General features: G+C 44.0%; 1 protein-coding gene across 1 annotated transcript in view; it reads left to right on the forward strand.

The window, feature by feature from the left end:
* Nucleotides 1–27,500, forward strand: part of aak1b (AP2 associated kinase 1b) — a 55,552-nt gene that overhangs the window by 19,330 nt on the left and 8,722 nt on the right. The window contains exons 8-17 of the mRNA XM_062553796.1: nt 427–530; nt 2,440–2,525; nt 5,280–5,446; nt 10,718–10,779; nt 14,101–14,466; nt 15,410–15,582; nt 16,409–16,698; nt 17,877–17,972; nt 19,197–19,262; nt 22,608–22,712. Of these exons, the coding sequence (XP_062409780.1) occupies nt 427–530; nt 2,440–2,525; nt 5,280–5,446; nt 10,718–10,779; nt 14,101–14,466; nt 15,410–15,582; nt 16,409–16,698; nt 17,877–17,972; nt 19,197–19,262; nt 22,608–22,712 (1,515 nt within the window). The remainder of the gene's footprint in view (nt 1–426; nt 531–2,439; nt 2,526–5,279; nt 5,447–10,717; nt 10,780–14,100; nt 14,467–15,409; nt 15,583–16,408; nt 16,699–17,876; nt 17,973–19,196; nt 19,263–22,607; nt 22,713–27,500) is intronic.

Here is a 27,500-nt window from a genome sequence, read left to right on the forward strand (position 1 = left end):
CGAGTCCGTACCTTTCCGGAAATGTCGCTGCTGCAGCTGGCAACGCGCCTCCAACGCTTTAACAACACTTTACTAACATTTCCGGAAAGGTACTGACTCGATTAAATTCATTCTGGACTCTCTATCCGACCACATAAAGACGTGGATGTTTAGACTAGTGTTCTAACAGGTGTGGATGTTTAGACTAGTGTTCTAACAGGTGTGGATGTTTAGACTAGTGTTCTAACAGGGGTGACTTTAAAACTTCCTCATCTGGCTCAGATGTTCTAACATCCTAATCACACTATTCTTCTGTGTGTGTGTGTGTGTGTGTGTGTGTGTGTGTGTGTGTGTGTGTGTGTGTGTGTGTGTGTGTGTGTGTGTGTGTGTGTGTGTGTGTGCTTGTTTGTTTGTTTGTTTGTGCATGCGTGCTTCATCGGTCATTAGGCTACATGTTGGAACCTGATCCTGACAAGCGTCCGGACATCTATCAGGTGTCTTACTTTGCTTTCAAACTGGCACGCCGGGACTGTCCTGTTCAGAACGTCAAGGTTAGTGTGTGTGTGTGTGTGTGTGTGTGTGTGTGTGTCTGTGTGTGTGTCTCTGTGTGTGTGTGTGTGTGTGTGTGTGTGAGAGAGAGAGAGAATTCTACTGGCAACAGGCAGCAAAAAATGAGCTCCTGAAACCACTTTGTCTTTTTGTCAGAAGATTTATGTTTTTGCCTTCAGATTCTAAATTCTATGATTGATGACATTAAAGTAACCAACAGAGGCAAAAATGAGTGAAGATAAGAACTCTGTACAGCTTGACAAGGCAGTTAATACGATAAATCACCAACAGCTTTTTATGTCAACTTTAGCAGAAGTGGCAACAATTATGGAGTGGCAACTTTGATAGCATTAAGCTAGCCCAATGCACTCATTAGGATCCAAACAAAGATGAAGTTAGAAGCGACCAAACACCTCAGTGTTTGCCCTATTGAAATACAGTTACACGAGTAGTCATACGACCAAGTATGGTGAGACAAAATAAAACGTGGTGCATTTGTAAGCAGGTAAGAGGGATAACTTTATTGTGTGGCGCAGTAATATCCTCATTATTGCACTTTCAGTTTCACTTTGGAGTGAGGATATTACTGCGCAGAGTCTAAGTGCTCCCAATGTTATTCCGCCACACAATATAGTTATCCCTTTTGCCTGCTTAGAAATGCACCATGTTTTATTTATTATGCTGAGAGCTCGTGAGAGCTCCCTCCTCCTTTTCTCAGCGCTTCGGTCAAGTGTTTATTGTTGCTATGTTACCAAAACCGTCTGACAGTAAGGCCAGCTGGCCAGCACGTCTTTTTTGGAATGTTTGCCTAATGCTAGCTAACTAGCCCAACGAGCTAACTGAAATAGCAGCAGTCGTTCAGCAGTCGGCTTCAGACAACCTGGGACCACAATACGTCTACCTTTCACACTGCGAAATCCCACTGAGCCCGTTATTTCTGTAACGTGAATGTGAATGTAATGTTTCTCAGTCAGAAAAGGGCTATAATTTACTTAGCAAGACAGCTATCACGTAAAACAAGTCAACTACGATGTCATAATGGCAGTGGCATTGGCTAAGCCAGTTTTTACAGCGTGAGTAGATAGAAAAATAGTAAATATTCGAATATAATTCGAATTTAGAAAAATAATAATGAATGAAATTCGAATGGGATACTAGAGGAAGATTGACAGCCCTAGTATGTATCAACTCGTCTTAATTAAAGAGGAACTATGCAGGATTGGCGATTTCATCTCTGGTTTCGGTTTCGTTTTTCGTTTTCGCTCGTTTTATGCTTGCATATTTCTCTGCAGAGCTTCCCCGACAGCTTTAGCATGTATATTTATACATATATAGGCTACATATAAATGGCAAGCGTGGTTCTTCTTGTTCCTTACGCGTCTCTGACTTCCAGATGTAAACACGGAGCGATCGTCTACTGCAGAAACTGCAAGGTTGCAATAGCGGATAGGGACACTGGGGGCGGGAGGAAATATTACTGTTTTATAAATATTACTGCTTAAACTGGTCAGTCAAGCAAAACAACGATTTCTGAGCGATTTTATGACTATGAAAAAGTTGCATAGGGTCTCTTTAAGGGAATAACATAGTTTAATATGAAAAAACGGTGAAGTGTTCCTTTAAGACAAAATTATTTTACCAATAAAGAGAGAGAGTGTGTGTGTACACAGTATTTTGAGCATGTGTTTATGTGTGCTTGTATGAGTATGTGTAGTGGCTTCAGGCTGTAGGCTCTGCTCATGTCCTGCAGTATTTCTCTCTCTCTCTCTCTCTCTGTCTTGTGTCCACATTATCCCCTCTTCTCTCTCTCTCTCTGTCTGTCTTGTCCCCCTGTTCTCTCTTTCTCTCTGTCTGTACCCCTCTCCATCGGTCTTTTTCCACTGTTTTCACTTTCCTCTCTCTCTTCATCAGAACGCGCCCATCCCAGCCAAACTCCCAGAGCCCATTCGAGCCAGTGAGGCAGCTGCCAAGAAAAGCCAGAGTCAGACCAAAGCCAGGTGAGACACACACACACACACGCACAATCAATGGCAACGTATTATATAGAAAATATAAACAATCAAAAAACATGGCAACGTATTATATAGAAAATTGAATATTGTGGATGTAGCCACATGTCCTTTGCACGGGCGCCTTAATGCACGGGCTTACCTGGGCTTCAGACCAATGAGGAGCCTTTTAACAGTAAAAGTCAATAATGATAAACTCTGGAGGTAGCCCCCCAATCAAGCGCATCGAGCGCATCGCACTGCTCGACCTGCATCTGGTGGTGCAGGTAGAGCCAGGCCCCCCTCCTTAATCTCTTCATAAAGTGAGCGCATCGCACTGCTCTAATCTCTTCATAAAGTGAGCGCATCGCACTGCTCGACCTGCATCTGGTGGTGCAGGTAGAGCCAGGCCCTTAATCTCTTCATAAAGTGTAACAAAATGTAACATGTTCCAACAGACGAGCACTGTTGCCAACTAGCGACAAAGTTGCTATATTTAGCCAGATTTCAAACATCCCAGCGACTTTTTTGAAAAAGTAACTAGCAACAAATCTAGCTACTTTTCTGGCGTCCTTGGAGAGCTTTGGAGACTAATGTGATAGATGTAGCCTAGCGTCCCTTTGTACTGTCCTGAGAGTGAGCTCGGCTGTGCTGTGTGTGTGATCGCCCCTCGCCCTCCTCCGTTGCTCACGCACTCCATGTCCTGGCTGCTAACTCTGCTCAGTGGCAGTGAATGCAAGACAGCAGTCAGGATTCTGGCCGCTCGAAATCTGCAGGCAGACAGTAGTTGAACTACAAGCTTCCAAGAACTACAAGCGAGCATTATAGATCTGTCAGCCATTATTTTCCATCCCCTGCCATTGTCTGTTCCTTCACTGGCATATGACGCAAAATGAAAGTAAACCAGCGATCATACAGCTCCTGTTTCAATGATAGGCTGAAATGTGTGATTGAGCCAGAGTATTAGGCCAAAATCAAATATATGTCATGATCTAATTTAGGCGCTAACGCACCTAGCGCACCTAGCCATTATTTCCATCGAACCGGTCACCTCGTCGGCCGTTATCCCTTACTTAAATGAGTCATTACCGTTCGTATGAAATCGCCAATCCTGCATAGTCTCCCTTTAAAGCAACACTTAAAGCAACCGTTTTTTCATATTAAACTATGTTATTCCCTATGTTATTCCCGCTTATATCCTGTTTGTATTCTTCATGTATTTATTCCACCGTTGCCACTTGTGTAGTGTTAATTTCCTATTACAATGTAAACGTTTACATCACTAACACTTGTCTTGATTGTGGGACTACTTTCCGCCACATATCAACTTTCTACTTGCAGGACAAAACTGCCATTACTAGTTCTAAATGGATGGTTGCTATGGCCAAAGGCCAGTCGTTAGTTCTAAATGGCTGGTTGCTACGGCCAAAAGCCAGTCGTTAGTTCTATCTCTCCCGTTGTCAAGCGGGCATATCCCAGGATTCTGATGAACGTTAACTTTGAAAGATCGCTAATTTCCTTAGCCTACTGCCACCCAAGTTAGCTCAGTCATATCATATGCTACAATGTTACTATGTTCTGCACGTCTGCAGCCTATTTCAGCTTGGATGCAACGTGACAGTTCATTTACACTTCGCAACGAGTTTGGCGAATTAATATTCAAGTGTGATACAGGCAACACATTGGAACTACTTTGAAGGTAGCAGGTTATACAAAGTTAATGGCCACCCCATCAGCCAATCAGAGAGGAGAATTCCATTGTTGAGGGAGATAATCATATATAACCGTATAAAACGAATTGATTAACTGAAAAATGTTGCGTAGTGTCCCTTTAAGCCCAAGAGCCTGTGTTTCAGGCAGGTGCTCTCTCTTCCTCTCTCTTCCTCTCTGTGATGATAGACTCAGTGGTGCTCAATCAGAGGTCCGCATCACAGGCTGAGGTTACAGCATGTCAGACACACAGCTGTCCACTCCTCCTCTCTCTCCTCTTTCACACTCTCATCAACTCTTCAGCCTTTCTCCTCTCTCTCCCTCTCATCTCCTCTCGTCTCCTCACAGTCTTCTTTCCAACCCTCCCCTCTCCTCTCTTCTCTATCCTGCTCTCATCTCCTCTCGCTCTCTCCTATTCTCTCGATCTTCTCCCCTTCTTTCTCCCCTCTCTCCTCTCATCTTCTCTTACTTCTCTCATTTCATCTGCCCTCTATCCTCTCCCCTTTTTTCCTCCCGGTTCTCCTTAATCATTTCTCTCTGTTCCGCCTTTTCTCCATTGTCATTTCTTCTCCACCTCTCCTCCTCCTCCTCTTCTCTTCTTCTTTCCCTCTTCACCTCTCCTCATTCCCTCTCTCTATCCCTTCACCTCTCCTCATTCCCTCTCTATTCCTTCTTCACCTCTCCTCATTCCCTCTCTATATTCCTTCTCCACCTCTCCTCCTCCTCCTCTTCTCTTCTTCTTTCCCTCTTCACCTCTCCTCATTCCCTCTCTCTATCCCTTCTTCACCTCTCCTCATTCCCTCTGTCTCCCTTCTCCTGTCCTCCAAGCTCTTCTATTCTGCTGTTGTGGGTGGGGGGGTTTGTTTTGCCATGTTGCAGATGGCAGGAGTGTGGTTTTTTAAAATGTTGTTGATGAGATCCTGAAAGTTTTGTGGGTGAGGATTTTGTTTAAAGAAACACACACATCAAAACACATGAAGGAACACACACACACACACAAGTTATCAAAACCAAATCAAAAAATAAATCTCTCTCTCGTTCTCTTTCCTCCAGGTTGACAGACCCCATCCCCACCACAGAGACCTCCATCACCCCCCGCCAGCGGCCCAAAGCCGTGCAGTCCCAGGCCCAGCCCATAGGGGGCATTCTGCCCATCCAGCCTGCAGCACTCACCCCACGCAAGAGAGCCAACATGCCTGCTGGCACTGCCCAGCCCATAGGTACATACACACGCACACACTGCCCAGCCCATAGGTACATACACACGCACACATGCACATTTTACTTCTTTATTTGTGTCCACACTTCAGAATACATATCACATTAAAACACAAATTGCAATAATTGCTCAGAAACGATCATATGAGTCTTGACCAAAGATCATATGGGTATTGAACCGTAAAGAAACATACCTACCTCTTTCTCGTAAAATGATTTGACTTCATTTAACAAGACATTAACATTCTGAGCCAGTTGTTTTGCTTTCACATTGGTAAACGCAACTGTCCTGAGACCCCTAATACCAGCCTGTGTATGTGGCTTAAGGCGAGACACGGCAGGTGAAAACATTGGATTTTTTAGCATCAGTCAATTTCGAGATTTTGTGCTAGTTTGCTACCTTAGCATGTATTCTACCACCCTACTACAACAACAAAGTCCGATTTGCACATTTAAGTGTTTATTTCACGAACTTTTGTCTACTCGCGCCTGTATATTTCTCCTAATTTTACCAAAAGTTCCCATTCTAAAGTGTCATGTACTACCGTGATCGTGATCCAAATCATATCGTGTTTGATACCGTTGGAAAGCCCTGTGTCTCCTACAAGACGCTATGCTATCCAAATATGGGCATTTCCTTTGTATTAGCAACCAATCGCGAAAGTTCACAGACGAGTCTAAGCTGAGAACGCATTTCATTGGCTGTGTTTCAAGGCTGTTTTCTCAAAACGAGTTTTTCCCCACACGCCATGCAAAGGATCTCCACTTCTGCATCACCTACATACACCAAACTTTCCAGTCTTATTCCTAACTATATTTGGAAGATATTTACAGAGGGATTTGTTGATATACCATTCTTGGCATGATTTACATGACTTTTTATGCCTAAAAATAGGGCGAAAATCTACTTTTTAAGCCAATTGGCAGTATTTTCTGATTTTCTGGAAAACAAAAGAAGATATTCATAATCCCCTCTGTAAATGTTTTTTTATTTGATATATTAACACAACAAAAAAATAATTTTCAACCTGGCTTTTTCCAATGGTCAGATCCTTCGCATCAAAATATATGCAAATTAGCGCATATTTAATGAGATATAGCCTAATTAGCATATTTAAACATTAAATTAAAGAAAACTTGCAATACATTTTTTTCTCCTATCTATGTGAGTATTCAACTGGTAAAGTTTCATGAAGATATCTTTAAGTTTAAAATTTTCCCCTATTCACCTGTAGTGTCTCGCCTTAAAGGCATAGTTTTGGTATTTTACACTTTAAGCCCGTTTTCTGTATTGTCTAGGATGCAAACAAGTGTTTGACACCGAAATCTCGAAGATTGATCCTGTTTCTGCAATTTGGCTGCTTTAGAACGTTCTGAATAGCTTCAGCATTGCTCGTTATGGGCCAGGATGATTCTCTCCTTAAAACACCCCCAAACTTTCGTTTTAAAAAACGAACGTTTAGGGGTGTTTTAAGGAAACCACTCATTCACCGAGTGGTCACTGGTCTTCAACAATATTCTATAGTAAGTTTCGCAGCGAAATACAGCTTCTGTCATCTTTTATCAGGGATTTTGTAAATCCGGGAACAACTTTTTCAGATACTTCACAACAGTGTATAAACTTCCGCTTTGTATTTGAATCTAAAGATTACACACTTCAGACCACTAGATGGCGACAATGTTCCTTTACTTTGGGCACAGTAGCACAGTCTCCGGTAGTACTGACTGAGTAGAGCTGAGCTGAGCAAAAGGACTACAAACAAATATAAGCAAGGCCCCCTTTCCGTTTCCAGTGGTGGAGTAATATCAACGAGCAATGAGTCTTCTTACAGAAACCAATGGGATTTACAAAATGCAAAATGCTATAGAAGAACAATCTTCTATAGCAAGTTTCGCAGTGAAATTCAACTTCTGTTGTGTTATTTGGGTGTCAACCACTCGTTTGCATCCTAGACAGAGAAGCGGGCTTAAAGTGTGAAATATCGAACTATGCCTTTAAACTTCCCAATATAAGCACAATGTATTGCCATTTGAAGCCAATTTAGTACGTGACTTGGATTCTATTACATGATCTTGCCCACCGTGAGTACATACTGGTGTGGGAGAGTCAGGGTACCAGATTGACAGATGAAATACCTGAAGTCTGGCTTTAACTGTGACCATCAACCAGTTGAGGCATTATGAAGGGTGGTATGAGACACTGAGTGATCTGCTGAGGGAATGCAGGATAGCTTTCCCTGAAGTCCAGTCCAGTAAACACACACACACACACACACACACACAGCCCATGTAAGAGAGACAACATATCAGCACTTCCAAGCAGTAAGTGCACATAAACAAATACACACACACACACTATATATATATATATATATATATATATATACTTATAGCAGAGTTAAGTTTCGCCCACACTTACACTGTCAAAGGTGGAGTGAGCACAGCCAGGTGTGACTATGTATATATGTGATGGTATATATGATGGTATATATGTATATGTTGTGGTGTATGTATATCTGTTATGGTGTATATGTTCAGGGATGCGTGAAAGTTACGGAACCTTACAGGGTTGGCAGGTGAAGTCAAGAGGCAAGGCTCAAATTTTAATTCTATTGCAGATGTTGTACAATAAAACCGTAATGTGGAGTTACAGAGTTCTTGATTTGCTTTGTTCAGTTGTAGTTGTAGCAGGCTAGCCACATAGCTCGCTATAATAACTGTGTTGCTTGGCTAAATATGCTAATGTTTACTTGAATTTTATAAGCTATTTGATAGCTTTCCCCACCATGGGAGATTCAAAATAAAACAGCAAGGCAGATGAACGTAGGAATAGTCACGTACTATAACTGTAATAACTCTAGTAGGCTACCAAATAGCATATTTAACCCCCCAAAGTGAACTGGTAAGATGTAAGCTTACACCGCGTTCCAAATTATTATGCAAATCGCATTTTTCTTAGATTTTCCTATATAGTTGATGCAAAAGTCAGTCAGTCTAATTTTAAAGTCATCAACTGTTAGAGAATAACTCATTGTATTGAACAAATTTCCCAATGATAGCAGTATTTTTTAAAAAAATAAAAAACTCAAAATGCACTGTTCCAAATTATTATGCACAACAGAGTTTCAAGACATTTTATAGGTTGTAAAGAGCTAAAAATGGTAATTCTTGAATTTGCAGCATTGCAGAGGTGATATCAATTAAATCAAACGTTATTTCAATCAAAAACATCTTAACAGGACAAGTTCCATGTTATCATAGGACCCCTTCATTGATATCACTTTCACAATTCATGCATCCATTGAACTTGTGAGTTTTTGGTGAGTTGATGCTTTAATGTCTCTGCAGAATAGCCCCCCAGAGCTGCCAGAATATTAGAATAGCCTCCCAGAGCTGCTGCTTGGATGTGAACTGCCTCTCACCCTCATAGATCTTTTGCTTGATGATGCTCCAAAGGTTCTCAATAGGGTTAAGGTCAGGGGAAGATGGGGGCCATACCATGAGATTATCTCCTTTTCCTGCCCATAGCAGCCAATGACCCAGAGGTATTCTTTGCGGCATTTGTCATGCATACAAACGATTTTGTTATGAAGGCACAGTTCTTCTTTTTGTGCCATGGAAGAAAGTGGTCAGTCAGAAACTCTACTCTCATTTTCACACCATCAGAGACCCTAAAGGGGCCCACCAGCTCTCTCCCCATGATTCCTACCAGCTCTCTCCCCTAAAGGGGCCTACCAGCTCTCTCCCCATGATTCCTACCAGCTCTCTCCCCTAAAGGGGCCTACCAGCTCTCTCCCCATGATTCCTACCAGCTCTCTCCCCTAAAGGGGCCTACCAGCTCTCTCCCCTAAAGGGGCCTACCAGCTCTCTCCCCATGATTCCTACCAGCTCTCTCCCCTAAAGGGGCCTACCAGCTCTCTCCCCATGATTCCTACCAGCTCTCTCCCCTAAAGGGGCCCACCAGCTCTCTCCCCATGACTCCTACCAGCTCTCTCCCCTAAAGGGGCCTACCAGCTCTCTCCCCATGATTCCTACCAGCTCTCTCCCCTAAAGGGGCCTACCAGCTCTCTCCCCATGATTCCTACCAGCTCTCTCCCCATGATTCCTACCAGCTCTCTCCCCATGATTCCGGCCCAAAACATGACTCCGCCACCTCCTTGCTGATGTCTCAGCCTTGTTGGCATATGGTGGCCATTCACCAACCATCCATTACTCCATCCATCTGGACCATAGGGTTGCACGGCACTCAAACCTCTTTGAACATTAGTCTTCATGTATTCCTGAGCCCACTGCAACTGTTTCTGCTTGTGGGCATTGTTTAGGATGGCTGATAGTGGGTTTATGCACACTTGCAAACTTCTTGAGGATCCTGCACCTGGAGGTTTGCGGGACTCCAGAGACACCAGAAGCTTCAAATACCTGTTTGCTGCTTTGCAATGGCATTTTTAGCAGTTGCTCTCTTAATCCTATGAATTTGTCTGGCAGAAACCTTCCTTATTATGTCTTTGTCTGCACAAATCTGCCTGTGCTATGAATCAGCAACAGATTTCGTCACAGTACCGTGATCAAGCATACGTTTTCAGGAAATATCCAATGATTTCATACCTTGTCCAAGGTAGTACACAATTTCATGCTTTTCAGCAGCAGAGAGATCCTTTTTCTTTCCCATATTGCTTGAAACATGTGGCTTGCTTAATAATGTGGAACATCCTTTTTTTAAGTAGTTTTCCTTTAATTTGGCTTACCTGGCAAACTAGTTATCACAGGTGTCTGAGATTGATTTCAATGATCTAAAGAGCCCTGATACACAATATCATCCATGAGTTTAATAAAAAAAAAAAAAAAAAAAATGTTTATGACACTTAAATCCAATTTGCATAATAATTTGGAACGCGGTGTAGTTCTAATCTAACCAAGCCAGCTGCCATGTCTCAGAACCCTAGCAGCTATTCACCCTATTACGCCTACTGTTTGGTCTATTCTGTTTTAGGATATATTTCCCCCTCAAATAACAATATACCAGCAGTAATATTATTTCAATAGTTGACCATTTTTATCAGAGCTTCCCCTATTCCAATGAGCAGCAACCGCCACTGTGGTATATATGTATGTGTTGTGGTGTATGTATATCTGTTATGGTGTATATGTTGAGGTGTGTATATGTGTGATGGTACATGTATGTGTTGTGGTGTATGTATATCTGTTATGGTATACAGTATGTTGGTGTGTGAATGTTTCTTGTGATCTGATTGGCTGAATCTGTTGTTTTCCAGCTGTGAATCTTGCCCAACCAGCTGCGGCCCTGCAGTCACAGAAAGCCTTGCCCTCTCAACCGGTAACTAACACTCACACACACACACACACACACACACACACACACACACACACACACTCACACACACACATAAGCCTTGCCCTCTCAACCGGTAACACACACACACACACACACACACACACACACACACACACACACACACACACACACACATATAAGCCTTGCCCTCTCAACCGGTAACTGACATACACACACACACACACACACACATACACACACTCACACACGTGCACATATAAGCCTTGCCCTCTCAACCGGTAACATATATACACACACACACACACACACAAGCCTTGCCCTCTCAACTGGTAACATACACACACACACACACCAGTGATGCGCGGGCTGATCCAAATTGAGCGGGCGTGGTCACCCGCGGTTATGGGTCAAGAAAAAATATTTTTTATGATATTCGGGTCATGTTTGGTCGGGTCTGTAAAAAAATATGCCGTTAATTTTTTGTGTTTTATATCGTACATAATTGTCTTTAGAAGAGAAAGACATAATTTGTAGCATTCCCACTGAAACGCGATTCTATCCCCCACATTTTGTCACAAACATGTAGAAATGCACTTGTTGTTTCTGTGTAGACAGACCCTCGGCTACACTTGACATGCAGTTGTGTTCTGTTCTCAGAGCATATGCTTTCTCTGTCTATGATCTGCAGCTTTTTTCTCGAACTGCTGGCCTCCTCGACAGAAAATTCGGCTACTGAGCAGCGAAGTTGCCGAGCTTCTCAAGTCTGATAATTTGCAGCAAGATCGAATGGTATTATGGAAAGAAAAATAAACTAAAAGTTTCCCAAATCAGGAAATACTTCTTAATTTAATGTCATCAAGGCATATAGTCTACAATTGGTATGAGCATGCAATGTGCGTCCTTGCGCAACTTATAAAGTGGCTCGTTGGAAAGCCCCACGTCTGCTCTTTTGTGCAATAAAGGTTTCATCTCGCTGCAATTTATAATCGCGGAGCAATGACGCACTCAATCGGGCTCTATGAGTTTTATTTTTCGTTTTGGTCCATTGATGAAGATGTTAATAAAGAGTTTGTTAATAATATTCTATGCCTGCATTTCATGCTTGGGAGAGCTTCAAGGCATTCATGTGAGGAACGGCTGAAACAGAATTTGTATAGGAAAATCCTTAGGCTAATTATGTTCAATGTTCAAATACCCTAATTTTTGGATGAATGCTGACACGGAATAAAAAAAAGGTAGACTAAATGCATAGTTCCCAAATTCTGGCTATATATAATTAGGCAATATATATTATTGTTTTACATGTATATGAGATACCAATTTTGCGTAGCTCAATGACGCTACGACTAAGTTAGACTATTTTTTACAATAAGCGGGTCGGGTCCAATAATGGTTATTTGCGGTCCGAGTTGCGGTCGGGTTAGTTGTAAACGGCGGGGTGGGGCGGGTCGTTCAGACACGTACCCGCGCATCACTGACACACACACACCAGTGTAGTGCGGGTTGATCTAAATTGAGCGGGCGAGTTATTATTATTATTATTTTATTTTTTTAAACATGAAAGATGCTGTCAGTCTTGAGTTTTCAACCTGGGAACTCTGAAGAGTTGGCTGCCTGAGCTTGAGTTTTCAACCTGGGAACCTCAGCAGAGGGCAGACTGCTCTTGCATGATATTCTTCCCAATGTTAAACAAATCAATAGAATTTTGCTGTTGTTATTGTATTTGTCTGTATGGATTAACACATTGATGGGCATGACAACTGCACACTCTTTTGGTTTGATTGGTTGGCATGCAAAGTTATTCATGTGATTATTTCATTTGTAAGAGTGTGGATGCTAAGAGTCCTCACAAGAACATGAGCATGGCAGTGTAAACAATGGGCCTCATTTATGAAACATGCATACGACATAAAGCAGCCGTATGGCAGTGTAAACAATGGGCCTCATTTATGAAACATGCATACGACATGAAGCAACCGTATGGCAGGTGTGATATCCACGCATAGCATGGCATTCATCAATGTGAACGTGAGCGTGGGTACGCTGGTGTTATGTTTAAATAGATATGAGATCTACTTTAGTTTATTGAGAGAACTACTTTTCTGTTCTGCGTATGGCTACATTGATATAGTGTCCATCAAGCGCATTGATACTAATGTTATAGAGTAGTAGTACACGTATGCAACTGAATGTAATGTACCGAAGTTCAACCAGTAAAGAAGTATTGCTACTTTACTCTACTGTATTGATTGTTCGTTGTGAAGTGAAGAACACAACAGCTGGAATCCCTGTTTTCTTTCTAGAAATGGAGATATAGCGTCCTTCATGAAATATGAAATGTTGCCTGTAAAGTTTCTGAGAAGTGATCTGTCGAGACACCTAGTGGTAAACTCACGCAAATGGCCTGCTTTTGCCCTGACGTGCATGCGTCACTGAAACTCACGCAAATGGCTTTTGCCCTGACGTGCATGCGTCACTGAAACTCACGCGAATGGCTTTTGCCCTGACGTGCATGCGTCACTGAAACTCACGCGAATGGCCTGCTTTTGCCCTGACGTGCATGCGTCACTGAAACTCACGCGAATGGCCTGCTTTTGACCTGACGTGCATGCGTCACTGAAACTCACGCGAATGGCCTGCTTTTGCCCTGACGTGCATGCGTCACTGAAACTCACGCAAATGGCTTTTGCCCTGACGTGCATGCGTCACTGAAACTCACGCAAATGGCTTTTGCCCTGACGTGCATGCATCACTGATTCGACCCGAAGCGGCAACCATCAAAAGCTTAGTTTTGTTTTGAGTTGATGATAAAATGTCCAGATTGTGTGTTTTCAGAAGTTGTCGATCGTCATCGATTTTTGTAATGAAAAAAGCTACAATTGCAATATTGCGTTTTCTGGCACTCAATGCATGGAAACAAAAATTTTTAGTTTTCCGGCTTTCTTGGCAACACTTTTCCAGCTGTCAAAATTAACAAGGTTCAGCTGGGATTGCAACTCCTGGGTGGCTATCTCAAAGCCACAAATGTTTCTCTTTTGGTCGTATAATGCATGTCTATGTCGTAAATTCCAGGGTCGAGGCCGATAAAATGAACATTTATCAACACAAGTTTATTCTTACGCTGCAGTTGGCGTGATACGAAGGTTTCATGAATAACACGTGATACCTGTCGTAAGATGATTTCTGCGCTCATATCTACACGCGTTCTTATGCGTGTTCTTATGCTCGGTTGATACCTGTCGTGCTCGGTTGATAAATGAGGGCCAGTGTGATTGGCTGTGTAAGAACTCAGTGTGATTGGCTGTGGCCCCTCCCACTTTGTGATTTCACTTGTCTCTCCAGCCAGCTGCAGCTGTGCTGCAAGCCACTCCCCCTGCGGCAGCAAGCCCCGCCCCTCAGAACGCAGCTGTCCAACCACCGTCCAGCTCTGCAGCAAGCCCCGCCCCTCAGAAAGCAGCTGTCCAACCACCGTCCAGCCCTGCGCCGCCCACCGCCCCAGCTCGCAGTGCCCGCCGTAAACCACCGCAGGCTCCTGCTGCCCAGCCCACTGCTGCTCAGCAGCCAATAGCATCGGCTCCAGCCACTGCAGGACAGCAGCAGCAGCCAATAGCAGCAGCATCCCAGCAAGTTCCGCCCCCTTCCCAGCAAACAGCCCCTCCTCAAGCAGCGGCACAAGCTCTGGCCAATCAGGAAGAGGCTGAGGAGACGGTAACGCCTCTGTGCCAAACTTACTCCAAACCCCTCATCACCTCGCCATTAACCATGACCCCCTTTGCCAGCATCATTTGTTCCATTTTGTTTCATTTTCATTTCTGCTTGTGTTTTTGGTTTGTTTGAGCTTTTTTGTGTCCAAAATGAGTGTGTGTGAGAACATTTTGCATTTTCTTTCCATTTATTGTCAATTTTGTTTTTCTTCATTTCCCATTAATATGTATTCACTGACTTTTTGCTTTCTCTAACTGCCCATGTATTGATGTTATTGGGGCTGCAGTTAATGATTGTTTTCATAATTGACTAATCTGTGGACACTAATGATTGTTTTTATAATTTATTAATCTGTGGACACTGAAATATTCAGTTTACAGTTTACTGTCATAGAGAAGAAAGTAAATCAGATTCAAATTCAAGAAGGATTTTGATTTCTTTCCCTATGATTAAATGATTACCAAAATGATTGTCAATTAGTTTAGTAGTTGACAATGAATTGCTGTATTTTTACAGACCTAGTTGAGCTATCCATTGGCCCTCTCCACCTTGAGCCATCACATCCCCACAGTGCTCACCACACTCAAACTCACACTCATTCACTCATTCACTCCCACACTCACATCCCCACAGTGCTCACCACACTCACACTCACACTCATTCACTCATTCACTCCCACACTCACATCCCCACAGTGCTCACCACACTCACACTCACACTCATTCACTCATTCACTCATTCACTCATTCACTCCCACACTCACATCCCCACAGTGCTCACCACTCCCACACTCACACTCATTCACTCGCTCATTCTCACACTCACACTCATTCACTCATTCACTCGCTCATTCCCACACTCTCTCTCTCTCCGTCTAACTCTTTGTTTCTCTCTCATTCTCTCTCCATGTAACTCTGTCTCTCCCCCTCCCCCCCCCCCCCTGTAGGCTGTGATGGGTCAGTCTCAGACCCCCCCCTCCTCCCCATGCTCAGCCCAGAGGGGGGGTCACCGGCGTATCCTTAGTGACGTGACCCACAGTGCCTTGTTCGGTGTGCCCGCCAGCTCGTCCACCCAACAGCTGCAGGCAGCGGCCGCCGAGGCCAGCCTCAACAAGTCCAAGTGAGTTACACACACACACACACACACACACACACACACACACACACACTCAATACCCAGCCTCAACAAGTCCAAGTGAGTTACACACACACACACACACACACACACACACTCAATACCCAGCCTCAACAAGTCCAAGTGAGTTACACACACACACACACACACACACACACACACACACACACACACACACACACACACACACACACACACACACACACACACTCAATACCCAGCCTCAACAAGTCCAAGTGAGTTACACACACACACACACACACACACACACACACACACACTCAATACCCAGCCTCAACAAGTCCAAGTGAGTTACGCACACAGACACACACACACACACACACACACACTCAATACCCAGCCTCAACAAGTCCAAGTGAGTTACGCACACAGACACACACACTCAATACCCAGCCTCAACAAGTCCAAGTGAGTTACACACACAGACACACACACACACACACACACACACACACTCAATACCCAGCCTCAACAAGTCCAAGTGAGTTACACTGAGTTATCATGGGTTAACTAGTGAAGCATCACAGGTTAACTAGTGAAGCATCATGGGTTATCATGGGTTAACTAGTGAAGCATGACGAACAAGCTGTGAAATGATGCTGGAGTTTTTCGAGCCCTGCCTGTTCCACAGATTGACGTGTTTCATTTCCATTTCAGTGCTTCCTACTCGGTGGCTGTAAGTGGGTTAGGAATAGGATTTCAAGTGATTTTGCAAAGCGAATACCATACCCTACCTTTAACAGCCTGCAATCTTCAAACTGGCGTTTTTTAATGTCATCCTCAACCTCAGGTCAGCGAGTGCCACTCCATCCAACTCTCCTCAGTCGTCTCAGCAGAGCGTGTACCAGCCTGCCCAGACCACTGATACCCCCTCCAGTGCCCAGACCACTGATACCCCCTCCAGTGCCCCCGCCGCCCCCCCAGATGCCCTGGGCCCTGCCTCTATTGCCCCATCTGCCCCGGGCCCTGCCTCAGCCAGCTCCTCTGACCAGCCCGCCTGGAACCCGTTCGGAGACGACAACTTCTCCAAGCTCACCGCCGACGAGCTGCTCAACAAGGACTTTGGCAAGCTGGGCGATGGTACGTAAAAGCCCTGTTCACATACACAGCCATTAGCTTGTTGAAGTTCTGTTAACTTTGTCACACTGTGTTGTGCGTCGCCATGGTTATTTTGTCTGCATTACATTAGCATTACATTAGCTGTTTCTCAAATTCAAGGATCCTCGAGGATCCTTCCTTACTAGACTGGAGTCCTGCTGGTCAGATCCTTCCTTACTAGACTGGATTCCTGCTGGTCAGATCCTTCGCAGACAAGGCAAAGCAGGCTGCTTCCTAGTTCTTGGAAAACACACATTCCCCACAAATGTGTGCACAGTATTATGGGTCGTCCTAGCAAATATGAGAATGCAGCCTAAGTAGCCTTGGCTTCGTCCTCTATATGAGAATGGAACTATGTTTTCATTTAGGGAAAATCACTGCTCCGTGGGGTTTGAAGAAGTAACACGAAGCTTTTCATGTGCTGCCTGCAATCACTTTGCCCAAGTAGTTGCCATTTTTATCCAAAGTGGCAAAAACAGTGAGCAGGACATGTTAGTGCAGCAATATGTACTTCTTGAATTAAAGGAATACGCCACCCAAAAATGAAATTAAGCTAGTCTCGGTCACTGCCAGAGTTAGAACAGTGAAAAAAACCCGGTTAAAATCCGTCCGGGCATTCTCCTGCTTTGGGAGCAGCGATTTTAGCTTTAGCTTAGCACAGTTGCTGTAGATGGAGGGTGTCAGTGAGCACGTCCTCCAAAAAAGTGACCGAGACGTCTACATTTTTTTCTAAATATATCTTGGGAGCCGTGTGTTCAAAACGAGTACAAATCATAATGCAAAATCGAACGAGACTATTACCTGGGCAGATCTTTACTTGGAACTATATTCAGCCTCATCGCCAACGAAGCACCGCTAGCTAGGCGCAAAGTTCTCACGTAGCAGTCTTGTAAACTCCCAACTTCTAGATTCGACTGGAACTTCACGGGATGGGATTCAAGTGGTGCTACGTGAGAACTTTGCGAACTTTTTTTTTTTTTTTTCTCTCACAATTTTTAGGATAGATCTTTGGCTTTGGTTGCCATAGCAATTTGTGACCCTGTGTTTGCTTGCACCTTTTCTTCAGGTATTTAATTTCTGCTTTTCTCTCTCTCTCTCGCTGTCTCTCATTCTCTCTCTCTCTCTGCCCCCCCCCTCCCCCCTCTCGCTCCATCCTTTAGAGAAGCTTGCTGATGTTGGGAGCGACAGCTCCAGTGAAGATCTGCTTCCAGGCTTTTCCACCCTCTGCACTGCGGAAAGCACTTCTCAACCAGCTGGTGAGTCCTCAACACCTCTAAACACGCACACGCACACACACACTCACACACACACAGTCAGTAGGGGTCTGTTCCAGGACTCCAATTACAATACAGCTGGTTCACACTGAATACCAGTGGATGCATTTCTTATGATATGAACGTGTAATATACTGCCGTACAGAAGTGCCCTGAGGCCATTTGCACAAAACACCTTATAGGAGAAATCCGGTGAATTTTCACACAGATCTCCGTTTCTCAAGGTCATCGAGTACTGTCGGTACGAAGCAGAATTGAAAACAATCTGCTTTAACTAGCTGGAGTTGCTACAGCCAGCAGCTAACACACAGGCAGCCAGCTACAGCGCTACACTCTGTTGGCATGTACTGTGCGTGGGGGCTCATGGTGGATACAGTCATTTCCCGCATACAAGCCGCATTGTGTACAAGCCGCAGGACAGTGTTTTATGCAAGTTAAAAGAAACAAACCCATATTAACACCATATTAACTGCCCCCCTGTATTAACCTCATAGTGGAAGACATTTTGCAAAATAAATGTATAAGCCGCGGCTAATAGTCGGGAAATTACGGTACTCAACCATTTGGGGAATTGTGCTCATGTTTCACCTCCCCTCCATTGTTACCTGTCTCCAGTTCATCCAGCTGTGAAAAAGTAGTCAAGAGCCTAATCTATCCATAGCATAGAGATGATGCACACAAATCGACTGCTATTTTTACACCCATATGTTTGTGTGTGGATTCATACAGCCGAAACACCCTCACTGATGAACAGAGTTTATGCTTCTGCGTCAACACTATGCAGTTGCTTTTACGTCGGCGTAAACCTTTCAAATGGTGTTTCCTGTGTCTGCTTCATTCACCACCGCAGCGGCAGTCAGAATGTCAAACTCCTACTGCTGCTTGGTGGTGATGCGAAGTGCTGATTTCAAATGTTGCTGACAGTTTACAATCGGATAACCTTGTCATTGCAGCCAAAATCCGTCTGAGTGAATCCATCTCTCCCTCCCCTCTTCTCCTTTCTTTCTCTACACACCTCTTCACCTCCTGCACTCGTTTCCTTACCCCCTCTCCTGTTTTTCTCTCCTCTCTTCTCTCCTGTTTTTCTCTTCTCTCTTTCCTCTCTTCTCTCCTGTTCTTCTCTTCTCTCCTCTCCTGTTTTTCTCTTCTCTTCTCTCCTCTCTCCTCTCTTCTCTCCTCTTTTCTCTCCTCTCTTCTCTCACCAAGTAGAGAGACCTGCTGACATCCTGGGTCTGGACACCTCAACCTCTCTCCTCAGCGTCCCTGTTCAAGGTAGGTCACACTGCACTGTGCTGCGCACCCTCAACATAGGTACACCTGCATACCTTTACACCTGAGAGATAACCCAGGCACCTGTACACCAGGGAGATAACCCAGGCACCTGTACACCTCAGAGATAACCCAGGCACCTGTACACCAGGGAGATAACCCAGGCACCTGTACACCTCAGAGATAACCCAGGCACCTGTACACCTGTACAACTGAGACAGGCAGCCGTGGCCTACTGGTTAGGGCTTCGAGCTTGTAACCGGAGGGTTGCCAGTTCGATCCCCGACCAGTCCACGGCTGAAGTGCCCTTGAGCAAGGCACCTAACCCCTCACTGCTCCCCGAGCGCCGCTGGTTGGGCAGGCAGCTCACTGCTCTGGGTTAGTGTGTGATTCACCTCACTGTGTGTTCACTGTGTGCTGTGTGTGTTCACTAATTTGGTTAAATTGGGTTAAATGCAGGGAAACGAATTTCCCTCACAGGATCAAAAAAGTATATATTCTATTCTATTCTATATTTCAAATGAACTATTTTGTTCTAGAATATTTTTAAAAAATAGTTTCTGGAGTGTTTTTTTTTTTTGTTCACATCCCTCCCGAACTGTATTAAAATGGTGTGTTTAGCAGGTAAATAATGCTGTATGCCTCCACTCTTTAAACCATGTATGTGTAGTTTTGCTGTATGCCTCCACTCTTTGTCTTGCTTGAAAGTAGATCTTCTCTCAAGTCTTAGTTCTCTGGCAACCCTGCTCTTGGGGGGTGGAGGATTTTTTAATACGTGTTCTAAGGCACAGAGGTCAGCTCACAGAGGGGGGATGGTACAGTTAGCTTCCAACACTTGATGGCTCTCATCCAGTGCCGCTGCTGAATCGCTTTGTGGTAGCCATCTGAATGGAATGCCTCAGTCGGCACGGCATAAATGCTTGGAAAACGACTCAAAAGTCAAAGACTAGACTAGAGTAATCGTTATAATATTTTCTATGTTTCAAATCACTTGATTGCAGATGTAACAGAAGCAGAACCCTCACCAATTTGAGTTGACAGTGGGAACCGGATAACCTCGCAAACTCCTGTAGCCTCGTCTTTGTTGCCTTCATGATTTACTTTTAAACGTTTATTATATTAAAAGGAAGATAGAATGACAAGCCAGCTGGAATCGGCCACTCTCCCTCCTGCGCGCAAGATGCGTTCCCAATTAAGTGGAGGCCTACAGTTAGATAATGCTACGTGGTAGAGAAAGAGAGGGCCCAAAAACGTACATTCTTGCATGCAACATGGCGTTAGCAAATTATCACATTGTAAACATTCTCGAGTGAAATGCAGTTTGATACAGGAACGCTAATAAGTTCCTCAATTGCGGCACGAGTGAATGGTTGACTCGATCTAGCTGAAAGGAAAGGAAACTAAACGTTTTCCAAATGAGGAAATATCTCTTAATTGTGTGTGGTCAAATAAAGAGGCCTGCATTTGGTTAATTTAGTAATGTGAGCGCTGATTGGGTTAATTTAGTAATGTGAGCGCTGATTGGGTTAATTTAGTCATGTGAGCGCTGATTGGGTTAATTTAGTAATGTGAGCGCTGATTGGGTTAATTTAGTAATGTGAGCGCTGATTGGGTTAACTTAGTAATGTGAGCGCTGATTGGGTTAATTTAGTAATGTGAGCGCTGATTGGGTTAATTTAGTAATGTGAGCGCTGATTGGGTTAACTTAGTAATGTGAGCGCTGATTGAATGTGTGCACGTCTGCGCAAGTGAAACCGAACGTTATATAGATATATAGCTATCCAAAGAGAAATTACAAAATTACATTCATGAGGAAATACGTCAGATTACGGAATTATTATAGAGACGCAGTAAGCAGCCTATTCAATAAAACTTGTTTGCATAGTGCTAATCATCCTCACCGTTGTCAAACTCTCGAATGAAACAAAGTGAATTTGAATCTGCTGCTTGTGTTTATGGCAATTTTGAACTATTACAAACAGTTTGTTAGTTCATGCTCGTCTTTTTCGAAGTGCAGAGCCTTGCAAACATTTTCAGAGTGCCAGACTGAATTTACAAACACCCAAAAAAACAAAACAATAAAAGAGTTGTAGTGTTGCAGTCTGTAGGTGACTAGGCTACTAGGGATTTCTGTAGGCATTTTGGAAAGCTCGGAAAATATTTTTTTCTCTAGCTTACATTTCAGTCAAAACTATGGGCTGGGCCACTTAGAGGTTGCTTCCGGGCCGCCTATTGAATGAATAGAACTGTGCTACAGTATCAATCACACCGCCGCAATGCTACAGCGGACTGTACTGCCACCTTGTGGCGGTAAGTTGTAATACAGTTGTAATACATTTCACGCAGAGCGTGAATCAGGCAACGCGTGAGGGAAACGGCCATCACAATGTAACGCCTACTGTACTGCACTCAAACAATCTCCATTTCACTAATTGTGAGACTACGAGCACCAACTGGCTGGGCTGCTGTTGATTTAGATCAGTCACTAAGGGGAGGGGGTTGAGCTTTATGAAGATGGGAACAGCATTTTTAGAATCATTTTTTTTTCCCTTTGATAAAAATATACCTGAAACCAATGTATCGATCACCAACATAGTTGACACTAATCAATTTGTGTTCCGTTGCTGCAGCCGTAGAAAATAATTAGCGAAGTGTCTATGGGTGTATTATTTGTCTGTATAAAGAAAAATAAGTGTGTATGGGTGTATTATTTGCCTGTATTAAGAATAAGAAGTGTGTATGGGTGTATTATTTGTCACAGGACCAGCTCCTTCATGCAAGGCTTGCCCATCTTTCTCACTGCACAAAGAATAACCTGTCTAACAGACTAATCATACTTTGAAACTAACTCTGAATTATGTTTGTCTTTTTCACTTCCTTTCTCTCATGCCTGTCTCACCCCCTTTTTTCCTCTCAATTTCTCTCCTCTGTTCTTATATTCATCTGGATGCTCTCTCTCTCTCTCAACTCTCTCTCTTTCTTTTCATCTGATCTTTCCTCCTCTGGATGCTCTCTCTCTCTCTCAACTCTCTCTTTTCATCTGATCTTTCCTCCTCTGGATGCTCTCTCTCTCTCTCATCTCTCTCTCTTTTCATCTGATCTTTCCTCCTCTGGATGCTCTCTCTCTCTCAACTCTCTCTCTTTTCATCTGATCTTTCCTCCTCTGAATGCTCTCTCTCTCCTCTCTCTCTTATTTTCTCTTCATTACTCTGTTCTTATGTTCCTTCGCTACTCTCCCCTTTTCTCTTTCTTTCCCTCCACCCTCATGCCTATGCTCTCTCTTTTTCTCTCTCCTTTTCTCTCTCTTTCTCTCCGCCCTCATGCTTGGCTTCTGTGGCCGTCCTGCAGAGAAGCTTATCGAGGGCCTCAAGTCTCCGGACACATCTCTTCTGCTCCCAGACCTGCTGTCCCTCAACGACCCCTTTGGCAGCTCGCTGGAGCCCCCTGCAGATGGTAAAACTGCATAGCACCCTGTGCTTCCCACAATAGGGTTGCTACAGAATGCCAACATGGTGGTGTACTGTGAGGTCAAAGTCCATAGTCCTACCATGACTGCACATTTGCTTTATGCTAGTATTGAATTTAGGGTTATGAGGGTTAGGGTTATGATGCTGCATAAGGCTTGTTGGGTATGTAGGGTTATGATGCTGCATAAGGCTTATTGGGTATGTAGGGTTATGATGCTGCATAAGGCTTGATGGGTATTTAGGGTTATGAGGCTGCATAAGGCTTGATGGGTATTTAGGGTTATGAGGCTGCATAAGGCTTGATGGGTATTTAGGGTTATGAGGCTGCATAAGGCTTGGCGGGTATGTAGGGTTATGATGCTGCATAAGGCTTATTGGGTATTTAGGGTTATGATGCTGCATAAGGCTTGGCGGGTATGTAGGGTTATGATGCTGCATAAGGCTTATTGGGTATTTAGGGTTATGATGCTGCATAAGGCTTGTCGGGTATGTAGGGTTATGAGGCTGCATAAGGCTTATTGGGTATTCAGGGTTATGATGCTGCATAAGGCTTATTGGGTATTTAGGGTTATGAGGCTGCATAAGGCTTGTTGGGCATTGCTGTCGTGTGCACAACAATCCCGCCCCCTTCCGCAAGGGCTTACAGTCTGGAAGTTCATTTTCCATTCATTTCTTCCATTGATGCCTGGAAAAGTCCATTTATAAGGAGTTTTAGACCTTGCCTTAGACTGATGAGCTAAATCACTTAGTCATGTCACCTGTTTACCATGTTTATAATCCAGTTCTCTATGGAGAAAATGAACTGGATTCTTACTTTCTGAACAGAATGGGGGTGGAACTGAGCTTTGTGAGGCTTCAGTCATCAAAACGCAAATATATTGTGAGAAACAGAAGCAGGAACACCTGCAAACAAAAAAAAACATGCATTTGGAAAAGTGCAAAAAAAAAAATTTCAGCAAAGGTAGACCACATGCCTGTTGCATAAGTGCAGAACTGCATGCTGGGATACGGTGTACAGTCCTTTCAGCACCTTGGGTGAATCAGGATGGCCTCTGAGGACCTGCTTTCTGTGTGTTGCCCTTGAAGAAGGCAGCAGCGGCTCTCACTGTCTTGGCTGAGCAGTTGTGGAGGTCGTTGGAGTAGATCAGGCTTAGATCCCACTTACTCCTTAGCCACCCTCACAAGTATCTCAGGTAAACCAGCTGTAGCCTGTACTACACAGTCTGTGTGTGCGTGCGTGTGTGTGTGTGTGTGTGTGTGTGTGTGTGTGTGTGTGTGTGTGTGTGTGTGTGTGTGTGTGTGTGTGTGTGTGTGTGTGTGTGTGTGTGTGTGTGTGTGTGTGTGTGTGTGTGTGTCCTGTAGCTTATACCACACAACCGTGTGTGTGCGTATGTGTGTCCTCTAGCAGATTATATTATGTATCTAAGAAAGTTAGAGTTTGGACACATCCTCTAGCATGCCATTGTGTTCCTGTACACTGTTCTATATGCACACACACACACACACACACACACACACACACACACACACACACACACATCCTCTAGCATGCCGTTGTGTTTCTGTACACTCTTTATCTATATACCCTTGTAGTCACACACACACACACACACACACACAGTGTTTCCCACACATTGACTCATTTGTGGCGGTCCGCCACAGATTCAGCACCAGCCGGCACATATTGCGTTCCGTTAGTCTTTTTTAATTTAATTTTTTTTTTTAACGCTATTGAAAAACACGCAGCATTCGTTAAGCTGAATTTCCTTTCCCTGCTCTCCCTCTCTGTCACTCACGCGTCTGTCTCTCATGCACACACATACACACACACGTACACACAGCCCCTCCCTTCCGTGCACACTGCGTCTGTCTCCATGAAAACCAACGAGATCATCCTTGGAAGCGTGGTCGCACTGATGCACCTGACGCTGCTCAGGTGGAAGCATAAAGTTCTTCCGCAACTTTTGTAGACTATGCGTGCAACTTTACCAAACAGTATAGAAGTAGACTCATTTTCCTTGGCCTGCTCTCGTGCGCGCTCAATGGACACCCGCCCCTCGACATGCACATTTAATCCAAATAAAACATTCACAATTGTGAACGCAATGACGCACAGAAAAGATGTGTAGCTAAATTTTTGTTAAATCTGGTTAGCATCATTAGTAGGCTATGCTGCACACATTTGATTAAAACTCTTGCATTCAAGTTGACTGACCATCTCAATACCAATGTTTTTCAACTCCAAGACTTAAAAGGGCCTGTCCCAAGGAGAACAAGTATTACTGAAACGTAAAACTGAACAGTCCAACTAGTAGAGTATGATAAGCTAGCCAACTATGCTACATTGTTTACAATATTTTGAGGCTTCAACCAGACGGCTGAATATAAGGGATGGAGTTGTAAAATGAATAGTAGGCCTAGGCTATAATCTGCATAAAGTTTGCTGCTATGAATATCAGAAATGTCAGTATATAAAATGTATAAATAATTATATATATACAGTGAGGAGCACATGTATTTGATAACATTCTAAAACAGGAATATAAAATCATCATTTGACAATTGATCTTAATGCCTTAATAAAAAAATGAGTAAAAATCAAACCGCCAAGGACACCAATTTTCTTTGTGATTGAAGAATGTATCGTAAATAGATAAATGTTTTCCTTAAATGCTAGGGGAAGGAAGTATTTGACACCCTATGTAACCCTATGGGAATTTAACACAGAGTTAACATAGGGGCAGGCAGATTTTTATTAAGGCCAGCTATTTCATGGATCTAGGATATTATGCATCCCGATAAATTTCCCTTGGCCTTTGGAATTAAAATAGCCCCACATCATCACATACCCTTGACCATAGCTAGAGATTGGCATGGTGCTTTTTCCAGTAGGCCTATTAGCCTGTTTGATTTGCATTGAGCTCAATTGAATTGCATTGAGCTCAATGAGAATGAAACCAGCTAATTAGCTAACAGCTAATAACTGACATAAAGCATGCTTTACTCTTAGTATGTTAAGGGTATAGTGTTGACATGGGGTTATTTGAGTTCCAAAGGCCAAGGGGACTTTATCAGGGTGCATAGTGTCCTGGATCCATGAAATAACTGGCCTTTAAAAATAAAAATAAAAATCCCCTATGAGAATTTAACATGGGCGTTCCAATACTTATGACCCCCTGTATTTTAAGGAAAACATTTATTTATTTACAATACATTATTCATTCACAAAGAAAATGAATGTGCTTAAAGGTTGAATAGTTACTCATTGTTTAATTTAAGGCATTAAGATACATTTCCAAAAGATGATTTTATATTTAAGCATGTGTTCTGATACTTTTGGAGGGCACTGTATATATATATATATGTGTGTGTGTGTGTGTGTGTGTGTGTGTGTGTGTGTGTGTGTGTGTGTGTGTGTGTGTGTTTCATAAAGAAAAGCTTTACATCTTCTTGTTAAAAAAATAATTCACATTATTTGAAAGGAGAGTGATAAAAAAGGCGATGGTGCACCTAAATGCCCCCCCCCCAAGCAGACATGGGGCGACCACCACACATTGCCTTCTAATCTGTGGGAAACACTGCGCACACACACATGCGTAGGTGCTTGGGTGGCGTGGGCTCAGGAAATAGGCCTATTTAAATGCATTGATGTGGCTCTCATTCAAAAGAGCTGCTTGTGTTTGTTGTGGCTGATGGAGAACCTCATGTGGCCTCTCCTGTGTCTTCTCTTCCCTGTCACTCCTCCTCCTCCATCAGCTCAGTTCAGCTGTGTTCTCTCCTCCATCTGCTCTCCTCCATCTGCTCAGCTCTCTCTCCTCCATCATCTCTCCTCCATCAGCTCTCCTCCATCAGCTCAGCTGCTCTCTCCTCCATCTGTTCAGCTCTCTCTCCTCCATCTGCTCTCTCCTCCATCTGCTCTCTCCTCCATCAACTGTTCTCTCTCTCCTCCATCTGCTCTCTCCTCCATCATCTCTCTCTCCTCCATCATCTCTCCTCCATCTGCTCAGCTCTCTCTCCTCCATCATCTCTCCTCCATCAGCTCATCTGCTCTCTCCTCCATCTGCTCTCTCCTCCATCTGCTCTCTCCTCCATCAACTGTTCTCTCTCTCCTCCATCTGCTCTCTCCTCCATCTGCTCTCTCCTCCATCAACTGTTCTCTCTCTCCTCCATCTGCTCTCTCCTCCATCTGCTCTCTCCTCCATCAACTGTTCTCTCTCTCCTCCATCTGCTCTCTCCTCCATCATCTCTCTCTCCTCCATCAGCTCTCTCCTCCATCATCTCTCCTCCATCTGCTCAGCTCTCTCTCCTCCATCATCTCTCCTCCATCAGCTCATCTGCTCTCTCCTCCATCTGCTCTCTCCTCCATCTGCTCTCTCCTCCATCAACTGTTCTCTCTCTCCTCCATCAGCTCTCTCCTCCATCATCTCTCCTCCATCAGTTCAGCTGCTCTCTCCTCCATCAGCTGTTCTCTCCTCCATCAGCTCAGCTGCTCTCTCCTCCATCTGCTCTCTCCTCCATCAGCTCTCCTCCATCAGCTGTGCTCTCTCCTCCATCAGCTCTCCTCCATCAGCTCTCTCCTCCATCAGCTGCTCTCTCTCCTCCATCAGCTCAGCTGCTCTCTCCTCCATCAGCTCTCCTCCATCAGCTCAGCTGCTCTCTGTTCCATCAGCTCAGCTGTTCTCTCCTCCATCAGCTCAGCTGCTCTCTCTCTCCTCCATCAGCTCTCCTCCATCAGCTCAACTGTTCTCTCTCTCCTCCATCAGCTCTCCTCCAT

This window comes from Sardina pilchardus, chromosome 14, assembly GCF_963854185.1.
Source record: "Sardina pilchardus chromosome 14, fSarPil1.1, whole genome shotgun sequence".
Taxonomy (NCBI): domain Eukaryota; kingdom Metazoa; phylum Chordata; class Actinopteri; order Clupeiformes; family Clupeidae; genus Sardina; species Sardina pilchardus.